This window comes from Caretta caretta, chromosome 2, assembly GCF_965140235.1.
Source record: "Caretta caretta isolate rCarCar2 chromosome 2, rCarCar1.hap1, whole genome shotgun sequence".
In the NCBI taxonomy this organism is placed as follows: domain Eukaryota; kingdom Metazoa; phylum Chordata; order Testudines; family Cheloniidae; genus Caretta; species Caretta caretta.
This window is the reverse complement of record NC_134207.1, coordinates 266,293,597-266,312,211: the sequence shown is the minus strand read 5'-3', so window position 1 is coordinate 266,312,211 and position 18,615 is coordinate 266,293,597. Positions and strand designations below refer to the sequence as shown.

General features: G+C 50.9%; 2 protein-coding genes across 2 annotated transcripts; one reads left to right on the top strand and one right to left on the bottom strand.

The window, feature by feature from the left end:
- Nucleotides 1–167: 167 nt before the first annotated feature.
- On the top strand, nt 168–5,208 carry LOC125631119 (cathelicidin-2-like). Its single transcript, XM_048837336.2, has 4 exons — nt 168–588; nt 2,082–2,189; nt 3,789–3,872; nt 4,883–5,208. The coding sequence occupies exons 1-4, from the start codon at nt 403–405 to the stop codon at nt 5,015–5,017; spliced, it is 513 nt and encodes a 170-aa protein (XP_048693293.1). The 5' UTR covers nt 168–402; the 3' UTR covers nt 5,018–5,208.
- Nucleotides 5,209–5,585: 377 nt separating this feature from the next.
- LOC125631121 (cathelicidin-2-like) lies at nt 5,586–17,527 on the bottom strand. The gene is made up of 4 exons (XM_048837338.2): nt 17,133–17,527; nt 12,464–12,574; nt 8,496–8,582; nt 5,586–7,664 (listed from the first exon to the last, which is right to left on the bottom strand). The coding sequence occupies exons 1-4, from the start codon at nt 17,319–17,321 to the stop codon at nt 7,545–7,547; spliced, it is 507 nt and encodes a 168-aa protein (XP_048693295.2). The 5' UTR covers nt 17,322–17,527; the 3' UTR covers nt 5,586–7,544.
- Between the last annotated feature and the right edge of the window lie 1,088 nt (nt 17,528–18,615).

The following is an 18,615-nucleotide window of genomic DNA, read 5'->3' as shown; positions in this document are numbered from 1 at the left end:
GTTGCCTTGGCAGGGGTGATCACAGCAGGTGAAGCAATAAATCCAAGGTGAACGGGAGGTCAGGAAATTACAGATTCTTGCCTCATCGAGAGCCCGCCCCCTCCCCTTCCAGCGTGTTGGTTTTTTTGCTAGTGAATCCAAGTGTTTTCAGCAACATCAGAAAATCCGCACCCTCTCCCTCTCCCTAAATCAAGCAGCTCCCTGGGTGGGCATGCACCAATTGGCCAAGAGGGGATTCTCGGAACTGAAGGGAACCTGCCTCCTTCAGGAAAGCCCGAGGGCTTTCACAATCCATCACAGGCCACCTTGCATAAGGGACCAGAGGAGGCAGCGCATAAAAGGGCTTCCCCTAAGCCCACAGGGCTACATTCCCAGCTCACACTCCAAGGCCTAGGATCGAGGATGGAGAGCTGCTGGGGAGTCCTGATGATGCTCGGGGTGGCCGTAGCAACCACCGCATCACCTCCTCCTCCACAGCAGATGCTGAGCTATGAAGAGGCTGTTTCCCTGGCCATAGACCTCTACAACCAAGAGCCACACATAGACTTTGCCTTCCGACTCTTAGAAGCAGAAGCCCAGCCTGACTGGGTAAGTACCTGGGGACATATGTAGTAAGTGCTGCTGGATATCAGAGACCAAGCCTTGGGACCCTGAGTTGTGACAGTCCCCTAAATGTATAGGCCATCCTAACCCCCTTCTTGGCTTGTAGATAGGGCCGGCTAGTTACAACACAGAAACTTCTTGCTTCCTGCGAACAACCAGCCGCACTTCAAATGCCGCATCATAGATCAGCCTCTCGTTTTGATTTAATGAGATAGGTGGGAATGGTCCAGCAGGCCCCCTCTTGATTTCACCCCCCTACACCCGAGCACATTAAAACGGTGCACCTGCTGCTCTCGCTGGACTTCAGCAGACGTTGGGAGTGGCTCATAACGCCAAGGATCAGGCCAGTTGTGTCGGCTGTTAAGTGGAGCAGGCACGTACTGGCTGCGTGGCAATAGCCAATGAAAAATCAGAAGGATGCTGAGTCTGGAAGTTTTCCTGGGCGGGGGGGGGGGGGGGGGGGAGAGAATAAAGGTCTGGGTAGATCCTGGGGCTCCGAGCAGAAGTAAAATCCCACTCTCAGCTAGCGAGTGGAGTGACCTACTGCTGGGCCACTCCCACTGCCCAGGGATTTGAGGAGCAGGTTTGGATTGTTAAGGCTACAGCGGGGGAGTCTCTCTAAGTCCCACGACAGAGGTTAGGGTTACGACAACCCTGTGTGATGGTTACAGGGAGAGATGGGTTAGGTCTTGCGCTCTGATTTACAAACTGGAGCTTTCTTTGCAATCTTGCCTGATTTTTCCAGCCTGGGTCAGGTTCCCTTTTCTATATGTGCACATAGCCCTTTGTTAGTAGTCATATATGCAAAGGCGGAGGGAAACCATAATGTGACTACATTTAGAACCCTAGACCCATCGGGTTACAAGGGACCGCAAGGGTGATCTAGTCCAACCCCTGCCAAAACGCAGGATTTGGTGTGCCTAAACCATGCCAGCCAGGTGGCTAGCTAGCCTCCTTTTGAAAACCACCAGTGCGTCTTTTCTGTGTTTGCACGCTGCCTAGCACAATGGGGTCTTGGTCCCCGAGTGGGGCTCAGAGGTACCATGCCAATTATAATCAGAGGTGGCTTATGTCTCATTGTGTAATTAACGGGCAATGAATAGGCTAGAGAAGTCTTATTCACATATCCTTAAACCATGTGCAACAATATGATTTATTTTCAATGTACAGCTACCGCCCGATTGAATGCTGACAGATACCGCAAAAGCTTGTTTCTCTCACCCACAGAAGTTGGCTCAATAAAAGATATTACCTGCCCCCCCCCACCTCGTCTCTCTAAGATACCTCGATTGCAATAGCGCCCTTTGCCGTGTATTAGTTACCTGCCAGCAGAGGAATTTCCTGCTGCACGCACTGGAGAGGTTAATTTAGCAGAGCATCTCAATGACGAGAGTGAATGCTCCCTAGCAGATAAATGCACATGGGAGCATTGCTACTGACCAGCGCAGAGTTAATGCCACGTTTTAATTTATTCTCAGGCCACGACCAATGAAACCCTCCAGCTGCTGGAGTTCACAGTGAAAGAGACCGAGTGCCCTGTGTCTGAGAACCTGCTCCTTGATGAATGTGACTTCAGGAGCAACGGGGTAAGGAGATGCTCTGTGTTTTGAAGTGCTCCGTTTCCTCCTCCTAAGGATTGGGAACAGGACTGGGTTCTTGATGTCCATCCATTCTCGTTATTCCTAAATTCTATCTGGTATCCCAGGGAGCATCTAGGAGAGCCCCATAAACTGCAGCCTTCCGCAGCTTTGTGTTTGAGGCAGAGAGGTCCTGAGCCCTGATGGATTCAGATCAGAATCCAAACTTTTCCTCAGTTAAAGGGGGCTGGGATAAAGTACTAGGTTCAGGCTGGTCATTTTGGCCCAGGTAAACAACCCCCTCCAGAAGCCAGCACACCCGTGACAAACACAACGTTCTAAGGCTGCCGGCTGCACCCTGTCCTAGCTGTGTGGCAGCCTCCCCACGGACCCTCGAGATGGCTGCACCTGTAGGATGAGAAGGAGCAGTTCCAGGAGAGGGAGGATGGGCGTGTGGTGAAGAGCACTGGACATGGACGCAGGAAACCTATGTTTAATTTCTGGCTCTGCCATAGAACACCCTGTGCATCTGGGCAAGTCCCAGCCTCTCTGGGCCCCAGCTCTCCGCCTGTCAAACAGGGAATATCCCTTCTCCCATCCCTTGTCTCTTTGTGGGTGTCTGCCTGTGGCTCTCGCATCATACTACTATGACCTAGCTCTTACACCGCACTTCTCAGCTGGAGATCTCAAAGCTCTTCCTGGTCTTTAATGTAGTTATCCTCAGAGAAGTGTTATCCCCAATTTACAGACACAGGGAGACTCAGTGACATGCCCCAGGGAATTGAACCCTGGAATCCCTAGTCCAAGGGCAGTCCTTAATTGCTAGACCAGCCATCCTCTGTGGCAACCTCTATCTCAGCTGGGCTCTCTAGGCGCTACCATAAGGCAAATAATAAGTAACAATAATTCCAGCTGAAGGCGCTTAACGAAAAGGCCCTAAAGAGAGCCAGGCCTTCCAATCCTGTTGTCCTCAGGACTCTAGACAGCAGGCAGCGTGACTGCGGGTCCCGGAGGCAGACAGAGTGGGCATGCTTGACAGCTTTAGCAGCTCCTCTTTAACGAGTCTGTCTCCCGAGCAAGAAACCGGGGGCATTTCAGAGAGATTTCACTGCAGCTCAAGAACTGAAATTCTGGAGTGTTCCCCGCTCCAGCCCCTCTCCCTTTGATATGTACCCATGGCCCCTGTGAGCGTCCCTGGAGATGTGGCTTCATATCGAGGGAAGAATGCATCCCCTCCTTGAGCTGCACGTGACACATTATCTGTGGCGATTCACTTGACTGCTGATCCTGGTCCCAGCAGGCAGCTAGGACAGGGTGTAGCGGGCAGGCCGTAACCCCCCCCGCATGACCACTCTAAGACAACTTGCAGGCCCTTCCTTAGACGAGATGTCTCCCAAGAGTCCTGGGAACAAGATCTGTCTCCTCTGGGACATGTTAACAACAGAGGGACATCAAACACCAGAACACCTGGAACGGACCAGACACTTTGCTAAACGTCCCCTGCTCAGTCCCACGGGGGTTTGGTTCCACTGCCCACCTCTCCGCTGGAAATAAACCGATGGGACGTCCTGTGACACTGATTGTCTTCTCCTCTTTCCTCCCTTGCAGGTGGTGAGAGCGTGCTCAGGAACCGTCTCCACTGAGCCGGAGGCCCCCTTGGTTCTGCTCACCTGCGACACGGTGGCTCAGGAGGTGAGCTTTCCATTCGGCTGGTGTGGGGCAGACTTGGGCTGGGTCAGAGAGTCCCCACTGTAATGCTATCCCCAGGATGGCTGCCCAAGGGCATGCGCTTGGGGCATAGTCACAAGAGAGGCTCTGGCCCGGTCTGATTGGCCATTGTATTTTGCAGCCCCTCCTCCCACTGCTTCATAAGGAGTCCGACACTCCCCATATTTTGCAGGATTGAGGGGTGGGCACAGGGTTTGGAAAGTCAATGCTAGTGACAGTACCTGGCTCTTCTATAGCACCTTGCATGTTCAAAGCACTGTCCAGATGTGAACACTGAGAAATATTATGGGATAGAATCACCGATTCCAACATAGGACTTCTCTAAATAGACATAGGGGCCTGCTGCATGGCTTCTCTTCCCCATAGCAGGTCCCTCCCCACTATAGAGAATCCATGCACTGCAGGTAACACGCACAACACCACATCTCCCACACTTGGGGGGAACTGGGTTAGAACCACCATTACCACCACCAGGTCCCTTAGCTCCAAACACACAGGCCTTGGCCTCTTGAGCCAGAGGAGACCTCCCTTAGATAGTGGTAATACTAGGTCTCCTCTCCTTCTTATAGGCCAAGCCACTAGGGGACACCATCTCACAAACACACACGGAGCTGGAATATTACACCACACAAGTGGGCCAACACAGCCAGATCCTGCACAGCAATAAGAGGGGATATAGGGCCCAGATGAGAGGTTTATGCATCAGCTACTGGTGAAGGATTAGTCAAGCAAATGAAGCGATGCTCTTAGTACCAGACTTCCCAGGTTCAGTTCCTGCTCTCAGCTCAAGCAGGACAATTCTGCTACATTCTTAAAAAAGGGGAGTCCAAACACCGTATCTAAATGGAGATTTCCCCCACATTGCAAGATGAAACATGCAAGAGTGGGGCAGGTGTAGGGGAAGGCAAACCCTGCCCTTGCAGAGCAGATGCCAGTCTCCCAGGAAATGCTCACTGGCTTTTCTCTCTTTCTAGCGTACTCGTGTCAGGAGGTCCATATTCAGAAAACTCAGGAGGAAAATCAAAAAGGGTCTTAAGAAAGGGATCCAGCACCTCCTGGCTGGTGGAAGACAAGGCCTACTCCAAGGAGGAAGACCAGGAATGATATAGAGAGCCATGGGCTGCCACTCCACTGAACCTGACAGCAGCTCTCCGTAGACCCACATTGGACGAACAAGAGGCCTGAAGAATCACATCTGACCATCTTTGGGCAAACTCCTGCCAGTGATAGCTGGGTTGTTAATTCCATGTGGTTCATTATGCGCGTTACAATAAAGTATGATGGCGTTTTAATTTGTAAAGTATTTGCCGTTGTCTCTTTACATCCCAGCACCGAGCTGTGCTTTCCCATCTGTGCTGGGGAGGGACAGATGACACACTCAGGTGGGGATTTGAACCTAAGGAAGGCACCTGTCCTTATTAGCAAATGAAAAACACTAGGCAGTATCGGTCTCCATTCCTCACCGAGGTTGCTAGGAAAGGAGCTCTCCAGCTGAGCTCAGAGCAATGGAGTTGCTGATTAGACTGGTGTACACGCTGCAGCAAAGCAAAGGAGGCCCATCCTCTTTGAAAGGGAAAAGACAAGGTGCATTGGTGAGCGCACACGAGCGTAACCAAAGGGGTGCTGGTGAGGGCGCAAGCCACCAGTCTGACATGACAGCTCACAGTTGATCACACATACAATGTAACCGATATCTTTATTACAGCTCACAGCTGCCCCCAACACAAACACAGCCAATGTTTTTTGCTGCACAATAAATCAGACAAGACACAGATGGGGGCAAATTTTCAAGAGCGCCTAAGTCACTTAGGAGCCCAAGTCTCACTGACTGACACCAAAATGGGACTTAGACGCTTTTGAAAATTTTGCCCTGGATCTTCAATATTGGCAGTGCTTACATTCTCTGGGGGAAAACGACCGATTATATGCTATGATCAAGGAATGCAATGGAATAATCTATGTAGGGCCGGGGAGGCACGAGGCTATACTGCATTGGTGCTTATTTCTATAGAGGATCGTGCAATTGTGCAGAAGCATGCTTAAAAATAGTGTTAAACTGAGTGTTTTGCTGAAAAAGGGAAAAGGTTACAAGGGGAGGGCAGTTCCAAAGTAGAGCACTAGGGGGCACTGTTTACTGTAGCTCCGCACTGACCAGCAGCCCCACCTGGAGCAGGTGCGGGGCCAGAGAAGCTGACCTGGGAACGTATGTAGACAGTAGTATATGCAAAGTATCAGCAAGGGCGTCGGAGAGAGGACGGGGGAGATTGAACCTTTCAACATGACTGGAAGCCTTTTCCCCTTCACGGATTAAGCTGTTGGACAGTCCAAAGGAGACTCGGGGCAAAGCAAAGCTGGAAAGGGCTCTGTGTGAGAAGGCGGCCCTGCCATGGGGAGTTACTGGGGCACCAGGAGAAACCACAGCAGGTGGTAGTTTCTGTCTTATTGGAATGAAGTTCTGCTCAGCTCCTCACACAAGTATTTCTGGCTCTGTCTATTCCTCTCAGCCTTCCCTTCAGAACAGCTTCATGCAGCACGTCCCTTCCCTGCAGAGCCTCTGGCCATGCAAGCTTCTGCTTTGCTTTTCCCCTCTGCTTATCGTAGAGGAGTGGTACCTAGGGAAATGCTTGATTCCCTATTGCCAGCCCCAAGCATTCCAAAACCATAGGTCAAGGATCCTGACAATCGTGAAATGGACTTAGCAAATCACAAGGCTTTAAAGCTACTATCCTTGGAGTCCTTTTATTCGCCTTTTGATTTCTGAGCCTCAGGGCACCACGATTTCAAGCTTTTTTCTCCCACCTACAAGGGCTAGAAGCCTGCTTTTATAGATTTAAAATGAAAAGCCCAGATTCTCATGTCATCACGTGACTCCAGGAGCTGGGTCTGTAAGAAAAGCACCAGCTGTCGTGACACTTGCAATAAGACCATGAGAGTTGGCCAGTAACTGTGGGAGTAACCATCCCCAGGCTCCCTACCTTGGGACTGGGCCGAGCCTTTGGTATGATGGTGCACCTCACATGAAGCTCCATCTCTTCCCAGCATTCTCATGTGTCACCCCTTTAGTCATGGGCTCAGAATCCAACTAAGGCCAAGATTTTCAAAACTGTCTAGCAATTTTGGGGTGTTCCGTTTCACACACCTTAAAACAGGCCTGGCTTTCAGAAGGCAGGTGCTCAGCACCTGCAGAAAATCAGGCCCCATTAAAGCATCTCAGATTTGGCACCTGAAAATGAAGGCACCAAAATGCCTAAATCTTTGGCAACTCAAGCAAAGGAGGCCCCGTGAGAACGGCTGTCTCTGGAAGGGAACCTGGCAGGGAGCCGGAGGGGATGGATATAACATGTCTCAGGTCTGCAAGCGAGGGGCAACTCCGCCACACACTTCAGTCCTTGTTGCGGCTTAGTAGAGAATATCAAAACAAAAAGGCTTCCCCCATTTTGCAAAGGCTTTTTGAGGCCTGCCTCTCAGTCATCCCAAAGCAAAGCAAAAAAACCAGTGAAAGAGACTAGCCAGGAATAACGTGGACCCAAAAGCTCTCAAATTATCTGTCGGATGAGATGGTGGCGTGGCAGGAAAGCAAACAGGCCTTTTGAAGACAATGGCAGCACCCTAATTCGACATCAGGCAGACTGTGCGTTAGCCTTCTTCTGGTGCTGTCAGGGCCGCGGTAGAGAAAGACGACGGAAAGTACTGGACAGTCACTTTGGGGACGGACTGGGCCTTGGGTTTTGGTTTCTTGCTGTTTTTTTTCGCCCGCTGGAATTCAAAGGAATCAGAAGGATCAATATTTCCCCCCCAGGGTCCAGTTTCTATTTCATAGTTTTCAACCAAACCATCCATCTACCCAGTTAGCTCATGATTGCCTCCTGCTGGAATAAATGGGAAATAATTTCCCAGGCCCTTGCCCAATCCTGAGTGTTTCCTGGACTGAAACCAATTCTATCCTTGGCCTCACCTCTGGGGCTGCAGCCACCTCTCTGAAGACTGGACAGGGTCATTCATCTTAACCCTGATTCTACCTCCTCCAGCCATGTTCAGAGTGAAGGACGGAGGAACCTATGGTGACTCATTCCCGCATTTCCCTCCCCTCTCGCACCAGAGAAAGGAAAACCCAGTCCCACAGGGACATGCGCTGCCGTCAGAGTTAATGAGCAAACTCCACTGAAGCCCACAGGAGCTGCAGATTGAGGGCATAATATGGGTCTCTGTCTTGGGAGCGACTAATATCCAGGCATCTGGTGGGCCCACGATGCAGCTACACATCTCTACATAGGTCTAAAGCCTTCAGAGTGGGCCCAGCAGCACCATGTGTAACCATGGGGACTGCTATAGCTTCCTCCTTCTGGTGGCCCCATATGTTTAAAGAAAAGTTTCCATGTAGGTTTGTCCGAGGATGAGATGACCAATAGCCAGCCAAAGAAAACACGGAATGATTGCCTCATTGACCCATGTTGGTTCTGTATCAATCTCCTCTAGGGACAGTCAAGGGACAACACAAACCACTGTAACTTCATTACCATGGGGGCAGAGTGTACCTGGCTCCGTGACCCCAATGGAGTGCGCCTACCTAGACAGGTAACAGCTCACCTGCTCCTGGGTGCACTTCACAGATGTCAAAGGTGCCTCTTGTACGAAGTCAAGAACTGACACGTTGGCGGAACAATCCCTTTTCATCTGGGGAGAGAGCGAGGGAGAAGTACTTCAGTGAGGGTATCTGAGGAGCCCTGTTTCAAAGCTTCATGGAGTGTAGTTTTGCAATCATTTTCAACTCAGAGGAAGCCTCCAGTGACAGTAATAATCATGGTGAATATATATTAAGTAACACTGTAATACAGAACACCCGAACTGAGGGCAGGGCCCCATCGTTCCAAGAGCTGAAGACACATCACAAAGGACAGTTCCTGCCCCAAAGAGCAGGACTCGCAATCTAAGTAAAGAATTATGTCTGAACTAGAAACATTGGCTGTTAAACAGTGAGCTCATCTCTAGAGTTGTGCAAATAACTGATTTGTCAGTTCAGTGGCTGAATCAAAGTTTTTTCCTGAGTTGTCCCATAGCAAATTTAAAAAAAAATTTTTTTTGGTGAAATAAAAGGATCAGAAAAATTGCACATCAGGTCAAATGAAGCATTTTGTTTGAGTTTTTAACCTGGTTTAATAAAAGTGAAGTAAAATTCAAACCAAAAGGTGGTGTAGGATCATAAATACAAAACATTTTGACTTTTTTGGAATTGTTTTTTTCCCCGACTGACTCCACTTGCTGAATTCAACACAAATTCACAAAGTGTTTCACTCGACCCAAATATGTGTGAATAAAGTTACTTTAGAAAAAAGTTCTCCAACTCTGCTGTTGTCAACCTCCGCTCTAGCAGCATTATCTTACCACCCCACTATTCTACTGAAACAGCTCCAAGCTACACTTCCCACTATTTCGCTATATTCACTGTGATCAGTAGCGACCATGTCTACCTCAGCTGAAGCAGCCATTTCGCAGAGAGAACACTTTGGAATTCAGCCCCTGTCTGGAGGCTGGTTTTCCAGGGTTGCTGTGCGGTTGGTTTTATTAAGGAGCGTAACTTATCTGACCACAAATGGGGCAATGCTGGTTTTTTGTTTATTAAAATGGGAACTATGTTTTTTGGAGTCCTGTTCTACCTAGGGTGACCAGATGTCCCAATTTTATAGGGACAGTCCTGATATTTGGAGCTTTTTCTTATATAGTCACCAATTATCCCCCACCCCTGTCCCGATTTTTCACACTTGCTGTCTGGTCACCCTAGTTCTACCTCGTACTGCTGGAGATGGAGCCTTCTTGCCTGAATTGTTAATTGCTTTGCAACAACATTTAAGAGGATTCAAATCATTTTACTCCCTGCAGTACCTGCAGTGATTAGGAATGCCTTGTAGCTTGGGGCAAAAGATCCTTTGCAAAGCAACGTCTTCTTGAAGCCACTAGAGAGGCTGCAACATTTGGCTTAAACACATCACTAGTTGTAAATTCTGTGGCAGGTGTAATTCTCTGGCAATGCCACACAGCCCCCGGCAGCTGTTGTTCTGAGGCAGGTGTGAGTACAGCAGGGGGAGTCTATTTTCTGTCACCATCCAAAGTCCTTGGTCAAAGTATAATCAAGGTCCAGACTCCAGAGAAGAAAGCTACACTAATGATTTTGGAGTCTGTTCAAAATCATCTGGTGGTTGGGATTTGGCCTGCAGTTCTCCTGTTGACTACCCCTGGAGTGCAGGACCCTAAACAGTCCACAGCTCAAAGCTAAAGGGCAGGCGGCTTTGACAGTGAATACACTCCCAGCTCAGCACCAGTGCCTGCCGAGGATACAAACTACACATGCACAAAAGAAAGGTTCTGCAGCACTAGTGGATTCAACCATGTTCCCTAGAGGTGACCACCAAAAAAAACCCTACCCCTGGAACAGGCAACCTTGCAGACACAGGCCAATGGCTGAAGAGGGCTGGACACCGATTTCCTCCTTCCTTCATTGGCGCTATGCGCAGAGGGTCAGGAGAACTGACTTCTTTTCTGCCACGGCTCGGCTGGGTGACCATGGGCCAGTCGCTACCCCTCTCTGTGTCCATTTGTCCTGCTATCCTTTCTTTGTCTTAGCGCCTTACATTGCAAGCTCTTGGGGGCAAGGACTGACTTTATGTACAGCACCTAGCACACTGGGGCCCGGATCTCGGTTGGGGCCTCTAGACAGCACCATAGTACAAATAAACTCACCAGCCCTACATTCACTTGCTTACTAAAATAACGGCAGGGCTAGAAAGCCTGGGAAGGAGACCCTCTTGTGCATGCAAATAAGAACACAGGCCTGGGAGGGCAAATCACAGAAGATTAGGGTTGGAAGAGACCTCAAGAGGTCATCTAGTCCAACCCCTGCTCAAAGCAGGACCAACCCCAACTAAATCATCCCAGCCACAGCTTTGTCAAGCCTGACCTTAAAACCTCAAAGGAAGGAGATTCCACCACCTCCCTAGGTAACCCATTCCAGTGCTTCACCACCCTCCTAGTGATGTGTTCCCATGCCACAGCAATCTGCTTGGGTCAAAGCCCAGGGCCACCATCGTGCAGCAGTACCAACCCCACACACTTCCTCTCTGAGGCTGTTTTACCGAGACATGAAGATAGCATATGGCCAAGCAAAACATTTACAGGGATGTTTTACATATAACAACTACAGCCACTGGCATGCAAACACCTCCCCGGCCTCCTAAAACGGGGAGGAGCATCAGGATGGGGCATGATGGACATGGCGGGGCATGAACATCTTGCTGTGACTGGAACCACGTGAAGTGGGGGCAGGTCTGGTTTGCAGGGGGCTGCGCCCAGAGTTTCCCTCTGAATTTCTGATTTGATCAAATGCTGCTGAACCTGCCAAAGTTTCCATCCAACAAAACCCATTGGTTGTCCCAGATTCCCCGTCACATGACCCAGGCATGCTGGAGACAACTAGGAACAGAGCTGTGCCCAGTGAAACCCAAAACCCGATGATCTGCCCCCGATTTCATTTATAGTTCAGCAAAACTCTCGTCATGCTGTAATGCCAGGTCAGCTGGAGTGGCAGAGACTCCATGGCTGAGGCTGCACTTAAGCCTCCCTTCACCTTCAGAGCTTTCTGAGTTATAGCAACAACCACAGTGACAACGTGTGTGTAAAATGTCTAGCTCAGATGAGCAAGAGCTCCCAAACTAGAACAGGGAAAACTGAAACAAACTGAATCGTACAGAGGGGCGATCAGGAACTTTTGTTCTCCCAGCCCCTTGACAAAAAAACAAGGGCACATTCAATGACATTTAAAAGGCAGCACAAGGATTTTTTACCCTCACACAACAGCCTGTGGAACTCACTGCCACAAGACACCCCTGAGGCCAAGAGCTTTGCAGGATTCAAAAAAGGGATTATACATTTATACGGGTAATAAGGATTTCCAGAGTTATAGTATTAAAAGCAGACAAGAGTTTTGGAAGGGATATGAACCCTCATGCGTCAGGGCGCAAGCCAATCTCTGCTGGGGGTCAGGAGGAAACTTCCACTGAGGGGCTTTGTGCACCTTTCTCTGAATCAGCTGGCACCTGCCACTGTTGGAGACAGGACTAGACAGACTCGGGGTCTGATCCAGGCTGGCAGCTGCTATGTCCCAATGCTCCCAGTGAGAAAGGGGATGGTTTCAACAGACATGCCAAACCCGTGAAAAAAATGCAAAAATTGGGCTTGTTTTTGGCTTAATTGGCTTGTGAGTTGCTTGTTGGCTAATTTTTGGCTTGTAGCTTGTTGCTTCTTTTTTATATCAACTCCCGGGAAGCAGGGGCTAGGGGCAAGCAGGGACAAGCGGGAGAGAGTCGGGGTGCACAACAGGCCCACCACAGTCCCAGACTGCACACCGGGGGTGGGGGGGATCTAGACACACAGATGTTGGGGTTCTCAGGGATTGGCTTGTTTTGGCCTTGTTTTGAAATGGGACTAGCTTGATTTTTGGCTGTGTGTGAAAGTTGGGGTGCTTATTTACTGCATGAAAGTTGGCAACTGTGTTTCACACCTACCCCATTTGGCCGATATCTGCAGTCCTCAAGGCGGTAGCTAGCCACGCTTTTCCAGCAGCTCGTCTCTTTGATGGTGAAGTTGATGCTGAAGTGCGTGCCCCAGTCAAATTGCTACAGGTACAAGGACAAATCTTTTAATGGCGTCACCAAGCAATGCCTAGTGCACAAGTCACGGCTCCCAGGCTTCCGCTACCTGCCTGCTTGTGTCAGGAAAGCCACTTGCTTTTCGAAGAGCATAGCAACCCCACAGGGGGCTTTAAGGAGACCAACAGCTACTCCTGTGTGCAGTCAGGCGTCCATGAAGGGCTGATCTCTGGGTGCGTTTCTAATGGTGCACGCTCGTGCTCTCTTAACACGGTGGTCTTAGGCCAATGCGGTAGCATAGGGACCTGCACCACACACTCCCCTTGGTCACCAGCCATCCCTGCTTTCCCATCTGGAGCCCTGCCTGACTCCAGACACGGTGGCTCAAGACGGATGGAGTTCCCTCACTGCCAGGGGCATGCACAATGTGGGGCAAGAAAGGACACAGGCCCCGCCCCCCCCAATAATTATCAGGGGCACAGATCTCCTCCAGCCATGGCCCGGGGGAGAGGGAGAGCGAGCTCCTTCGACCCCAGGTCTCGGCGGGGGAACAGAACGTGCCAACCCAAGAGGAGTCTCTCACACTCCCACGCAGGCCCCTGCTCACTGCCCTTCCTCCCGCGGCACCTCCTGGCATCCTGTGGCATGTGCTGGGGCATGGGTCAGGCCAGACCACCACCGAGCAACACACACTGGTGGATGAGGCTAGGGAGCAGCAGCAAGGCATCCACCGAAGGTGAGATTCACCCTTGAGCGAGTACCCGCACCGGCATCTGGGCCACTTGCCTCCTGCCCAAACCCTATTTGGAGGATTTAAATCAGGGGTGGGCAAACCCAAGCGCCACATCTGGGTATAGAAATTGTATGGCAGGCCGTGAATGCTCATGAAATTAGGATTGGGATGTGGGAGGGGGTGAGGGCTCTGGCTGTGGGTGCAGGCTCTGGGATGGGGCCAGAAACGAGGAGTTCAGGGTGCAGGAGGGGGCTCCGGACTGGGAAAGGGAGTTACGATGTGGGGGGTGGGGGTGAGGGTTCTGGCTGGGGGTGCGGGCTCTGGGGCATAGGAGGGTGCTCCGGGCTGGGACCAAGGGGTTCAGGAGGGGGATATGGGCTGGGGCAGGGGTGCAGCGGGGGGGTCAGGGCTCCAGCTGTGGGTGCAGGCTCTGGGGTGCAGGAGAGTGCTCCAGGCTGGAACCAAGGTATTCAGAGGGCAGGAGGGGGATAAGGGCTGGGGCAGAGGGTTGGGGCCCAGGAGGGGGTCGGGGTGCAGGCTCCCGGTGGCGCCTACTTCAAGCAGCTCCCGGAAGCCCTGGCACGTCACCCCTCTGGCTCTTACGTGGAGGCATGCCTAGGTGGCTAGGCATGCTGCCCTGTCCGCACACGCTGCCCCCGCAACTCCCATTGGCCGCAGTTCCCAGCCAGTGAAACTGTTGGGGAGGCGCTTCGGGTGGGGGCAGTGTGCAGAGCCCCCTGGCTGCCCCTACACATAGGAGCCAGAAAGGGGACATGCTGCTGCTTCCGGGAGCCACGCGGAGCCACGTCATGCACAGAGCAGGGCAAGCCCCCGACCCCCTGTGGGAGCTCAAGGGCCAGATTAAAACATCTGATGGGCTGGATCATAGAATCATAGAATATCAGGGTTGGAAGGGACCCCTGAAGGTCATCTAGTCCAACCCCCTGCTCGAAGCAGGACCAATTCCCAGTTAAATCATCCCAGCCAGGGCTTTGTCAAGCCTGACCTTAAAAACCTCTAAGGAAGGAGATTCTACCACCTCCCTAGGTAACGCATTCCAGTGTTTCACCACCCTCTTAGTGAAAAAGTTTTTCCGAATATCCAATCTAAACCTCCCCCACTGCAGCTTGAGACCATTACTCCTCGTTCTGTCATCAGCTACCATTGAGAACAGTCTAGAGCCATCCTCTTTGGAACCCCCTTTCAGGTAGTTGAAAGCAGCTATCAAATCCCCCCTCATTCTTCTCTTCTGCAGGCTAAACAATCCCAGCTCCCTCAGCCTCTCCTCATAAGTCATGTGTTCTAGACCCCTAATCATTTTTGTTGCCCTTCGCTGGACTCTCTCCAATTTATCCACATCCTTCTTGTAGTGTGGGGCCCAAAACTGGACACAGTACTCCGGATGTGGCCTGCAGTTTGCCCACCCCTGATTTAAATGGTACATAGGTCTGGGACCAGGGGTGAACTTCAGCCAGCAACAGGAGGGGCACTTGCAGGCAGCTGGCACATTGGGGCAGGGGGCTTGTTGTGGGTATGGAGAGATGGGGAAAGAAACAGATGACACCTGGCTCATTCTGATTCACAGATGGCCCTGCCGAAACTGGGACTGGCCCTAGCTGGGAATGTAAATGCTCCCGTCCTCCAGTGGTTGGGGGTTGATTTATTTGGGTTTCCTCCTGTAAAATAACCCTTGGTCAAATAGCAACATTCAAGATCGGTGTAACAGAGATTTCAGCATTGAGGGAAGCTGTCCCCCTGCACACCCACATTATAATCTCTCCTCTCATTCCCAGCTCTGCTGTCCCCTCCACCAAGCCGGTTCTGCAGCAGCCCGTGGGTAGGAGTGACCAGCACACAGAGACACTGGCTGAGGCTGACCTGGCCCAAACAGAAACTGCATTTCCAAGCAGCTGTTTACACTGGCAGCATTGGCTGGTAGGCAGAGCAAGGGCCTGGAAGTCAGGACTCCTGGATCCCACCCCAGCCCCTTCACTTGTTCTGTGACTGAGTTCAGGCCAAGCTGTTTCACTTCAGTGCCTGTTAGTTTGTGAAGTAGTGATGGTACATACAGCAGTCAGACATACAGTAAAGTTCTGTGCCGAAGAGCATCTATGTGACAACAACAGCTCCCTCCCGTTTGGAGTCACAGCTGCTGTGATAGAAACACCTCTTCCTTACGCTTTACTCCTAGCCTTGCAGAGCTGACATGGGGGAGTGGGGAGTGAGCTGCAGTCCGCTCCTCCTCAGAGGGGTCTTGGGATGCATAAGGTCCACTCAGCCACATCTGGGCAAGCCTTTCGGAGCCCATGGGGCTTTAGCAGGTAGCACAGAGTAGCCAGATGGGGACTTATAGCATCTAGGTTACAGGTCACACAGAAGAAGGAAAGCAGCCAGCTTGAGCCTCAGAACTCAGGCTGAGGGACAGGGCTGGGAGATGGATTTCTTTATCTTTTGTAAAGAGAGCACTGCAACCAGTACCGGGAAGTGTGTGTTCTGAATTGGAGCAATAAGGAGAGGCAGAGGCAATCTAGAGGCCAAATTATGTTTTATCTCAATTAGTTGGGATCTTGAGCAATCCTCTTGTGCAATCTTTCTTTACAGTTGACGGAATGTGTTGGCTATTTTCCCTCCCGTCCTTTCTCGATAACAGTCCCTTCGCTCTCCGATCATTTCTCTATTCCTGTCACTTCACCTTGTTTGCCTTAATATGCTCTCTGGACATTTTGGTTTACAGTCATTTTCTTCCTTTTCCTACAGCTCCCTTCCCCACCACTGGCTCCCCACATACTGTGTCCCTTCTTTTCGGATGCCAGTTGCTGCCTTGCTTGCTACTGCCCCCTCCCCTCCCCCCGGCTCTAGGCAGCCTCCCTCCAGACTCCACCAGCTGTTTTCACTGCTCTGTTTGGCCAGCTCACAACAGTGCTCTGTGTTTCGGGGGGGAAGGGGGGTTGATGCCTGCTCTCCCCTGCTGGTTTTGATCCCCACACCGATGCACCAAAAAAGACATTCCATGAGTCAAGCTCACCCCACTTCAATGGCTCCAGAATCTTTAGAGTTCTCTAGGACCCTCCACCCCAGAGCAGCTGTTTTGGGGTCCCCATTAAAAAAAATCCATTCTGAACACCAGGAGGCTGCTTCTGAGCAGCCAACTTGAGTGGTTCCCATTACTCGTTCGACCCACCAGCCTCCAGCACACTTGGGGATTTGCAGCCCCCTAGATCTGGAGTCCAGGAGAGAGCGAACGCAGAGCCCTGCAGAACCCTCTGCACAGCCCCTCTTCCCAGCAGAGCCACACTGAACTGGTCGGTCCAGCGCTTTGCAAGCCCCAGGACTAGAGGAGAAGGGCAGCCTAGTTATCTAGAAGAGGCATTACTAAGGTCTTGTCTCCATGCAAAAGTCACACCAGTTTAAAACGAATTTTGAAACCAATTAGGTAAAAGTGGTGCAAACCCACATGGACACATTTTAATTTCAAGGTGGCTTATTTCCATTCAGATTAAATCCATTTCCAATCTACTTAAAGCTACACTGAAATAAGTGCCCCCCATACTGGCTTAAATTCACACCTTCCGTTAAACCCGGTCAACTCCCATGTAGACAAGCTTTGCCCATGGTGGGGAGGGGCAGAGAATTCAGCAGGAAATCTGGCTTTATATAGGATGTGATTTATAGGCTTCCTATATAGCACTCCTCATTGTACCTTCAGCACCTGCATTCCTGCCTCAGTTCTGTTCCTGGAGTTCTTCCTGCAATTATACATACACCTTAAAAACCTCCCTTCCCCCCACCCCCCACACACTATGGGCTAAAGTCAATGGGGAAAAGGAGAATGCAAAGCCAATGCGCTCTTACTGTTTTGTGGAAGCTTTTGAGCTTAAACAGCCTGAACACTGCCTGCGTTCCAGTTTCTTGATTATAGGCCTCGACCGCAGAACGAGCCACATCTCGGGGGGACAGCAGCTGAGCCTCCAAAAGGGGACTGGCAGTAACGGACACCCCGAGAGACGCCAGCAGGGCCACCAGGAATAGAACCACCGCCATGGCTGCTGCTGCTTCACTGACTCCGGCGGGTGGAATACGCCGACACAGCACTTTATTCCCAGAGTTAAAGACTACCAGACTAATGGGTCAGTGTCACTGAACTCACTGCATCAAACTTGGCAAGACGCGCTCCTTTCAAAAGCAAACCTAAGCCTTAGCAGCACTCTCCGGGCTAAGTTTCAGGATGGTACCACATGTTTAAATGGGACTGATGCTGACTTCGCGGAATCCTAACTCTAAACAGTGATTTCCCAGAATCAGAGCCCAGAAGCACTTAAACAGGGGTATTTATGCAGCTGGAAAAAATTCTGGCCTTGGCTAAAGAAAAACAAAATGTAGCCAAACTCTTCTAGGTTTGTTGATGTGCAGCAAAGTTTGTGGGGCTGCTTTTTTCTCCCCTCCCCCCAAGAGAGAAGGTTCCCAGCTGGCCCAAAGCAGACGGGCCGGGAGGCACTGGAAACTCAGACCTCCGGGTGAAGTCATTCCTGTACTGACAGAGAGAATAACCATGCTGTATGCAGATTAATATTCTGCTGGGAGGGTTGAATAGAAGGTAGGAGCTTCGTCTCCGTTGGTCCGAGAGTCAGACCATAAAGCCGAGCCTAGTGACCGTCAAACTTGCCTTGCAATCATGGGAGAGAAAACTTTTGAAGGGGTTTAGAGAAGCATTTGGCCCTTTTGAAGGCACATCCCCCTGCTGAAGCCACTATGGAACATTCCACCTGGAGCCAAAACCACCTTCACTAGCTAATGAGGAGCTAGTGTGGGCTAGTGGACGGACCATAGGGCTGGGAGCCTGGAGTTCTGCCATTCAGTTGCTGCGGTATCAGGAATAGGTCCTATAACCTCATTGCGCCTATTTTCCCGTCTTTAAAAAATCAAGATCATGCTTACCAGTCTCTGTTGTGGATGGGTTTGTTAGCTAACGATTGCACTGGCCATTGGAGATGCAAGTGCTACAAGAACCTGTTGCAAAGCAAATTGGCTTCAGTCGTCTTTGAATCACGCTCCAGAAGGGCTGAGAGGTGCCAGATATTACTCCGAGTACTCCAGCGTACACAGCCAGGCAGGGTAAAACTCCACAATGCTAGGAGATCAGGCCAGCTGAGGCAGTCACCAACGCTAGTAATTTTTTGACCTTGCACCAAAAAGTTCAAAGACTAAATAGAGCATCCAAAGGGAGGGCCAATGCAGAGCACTGCCCAAACCCCCTTATCAAAGTCACGTCTCCAGCGCACCCAGAATTAGCACACCCAACCAGCCCAATTCTGAGAGACGCCACACAATCTGGGCA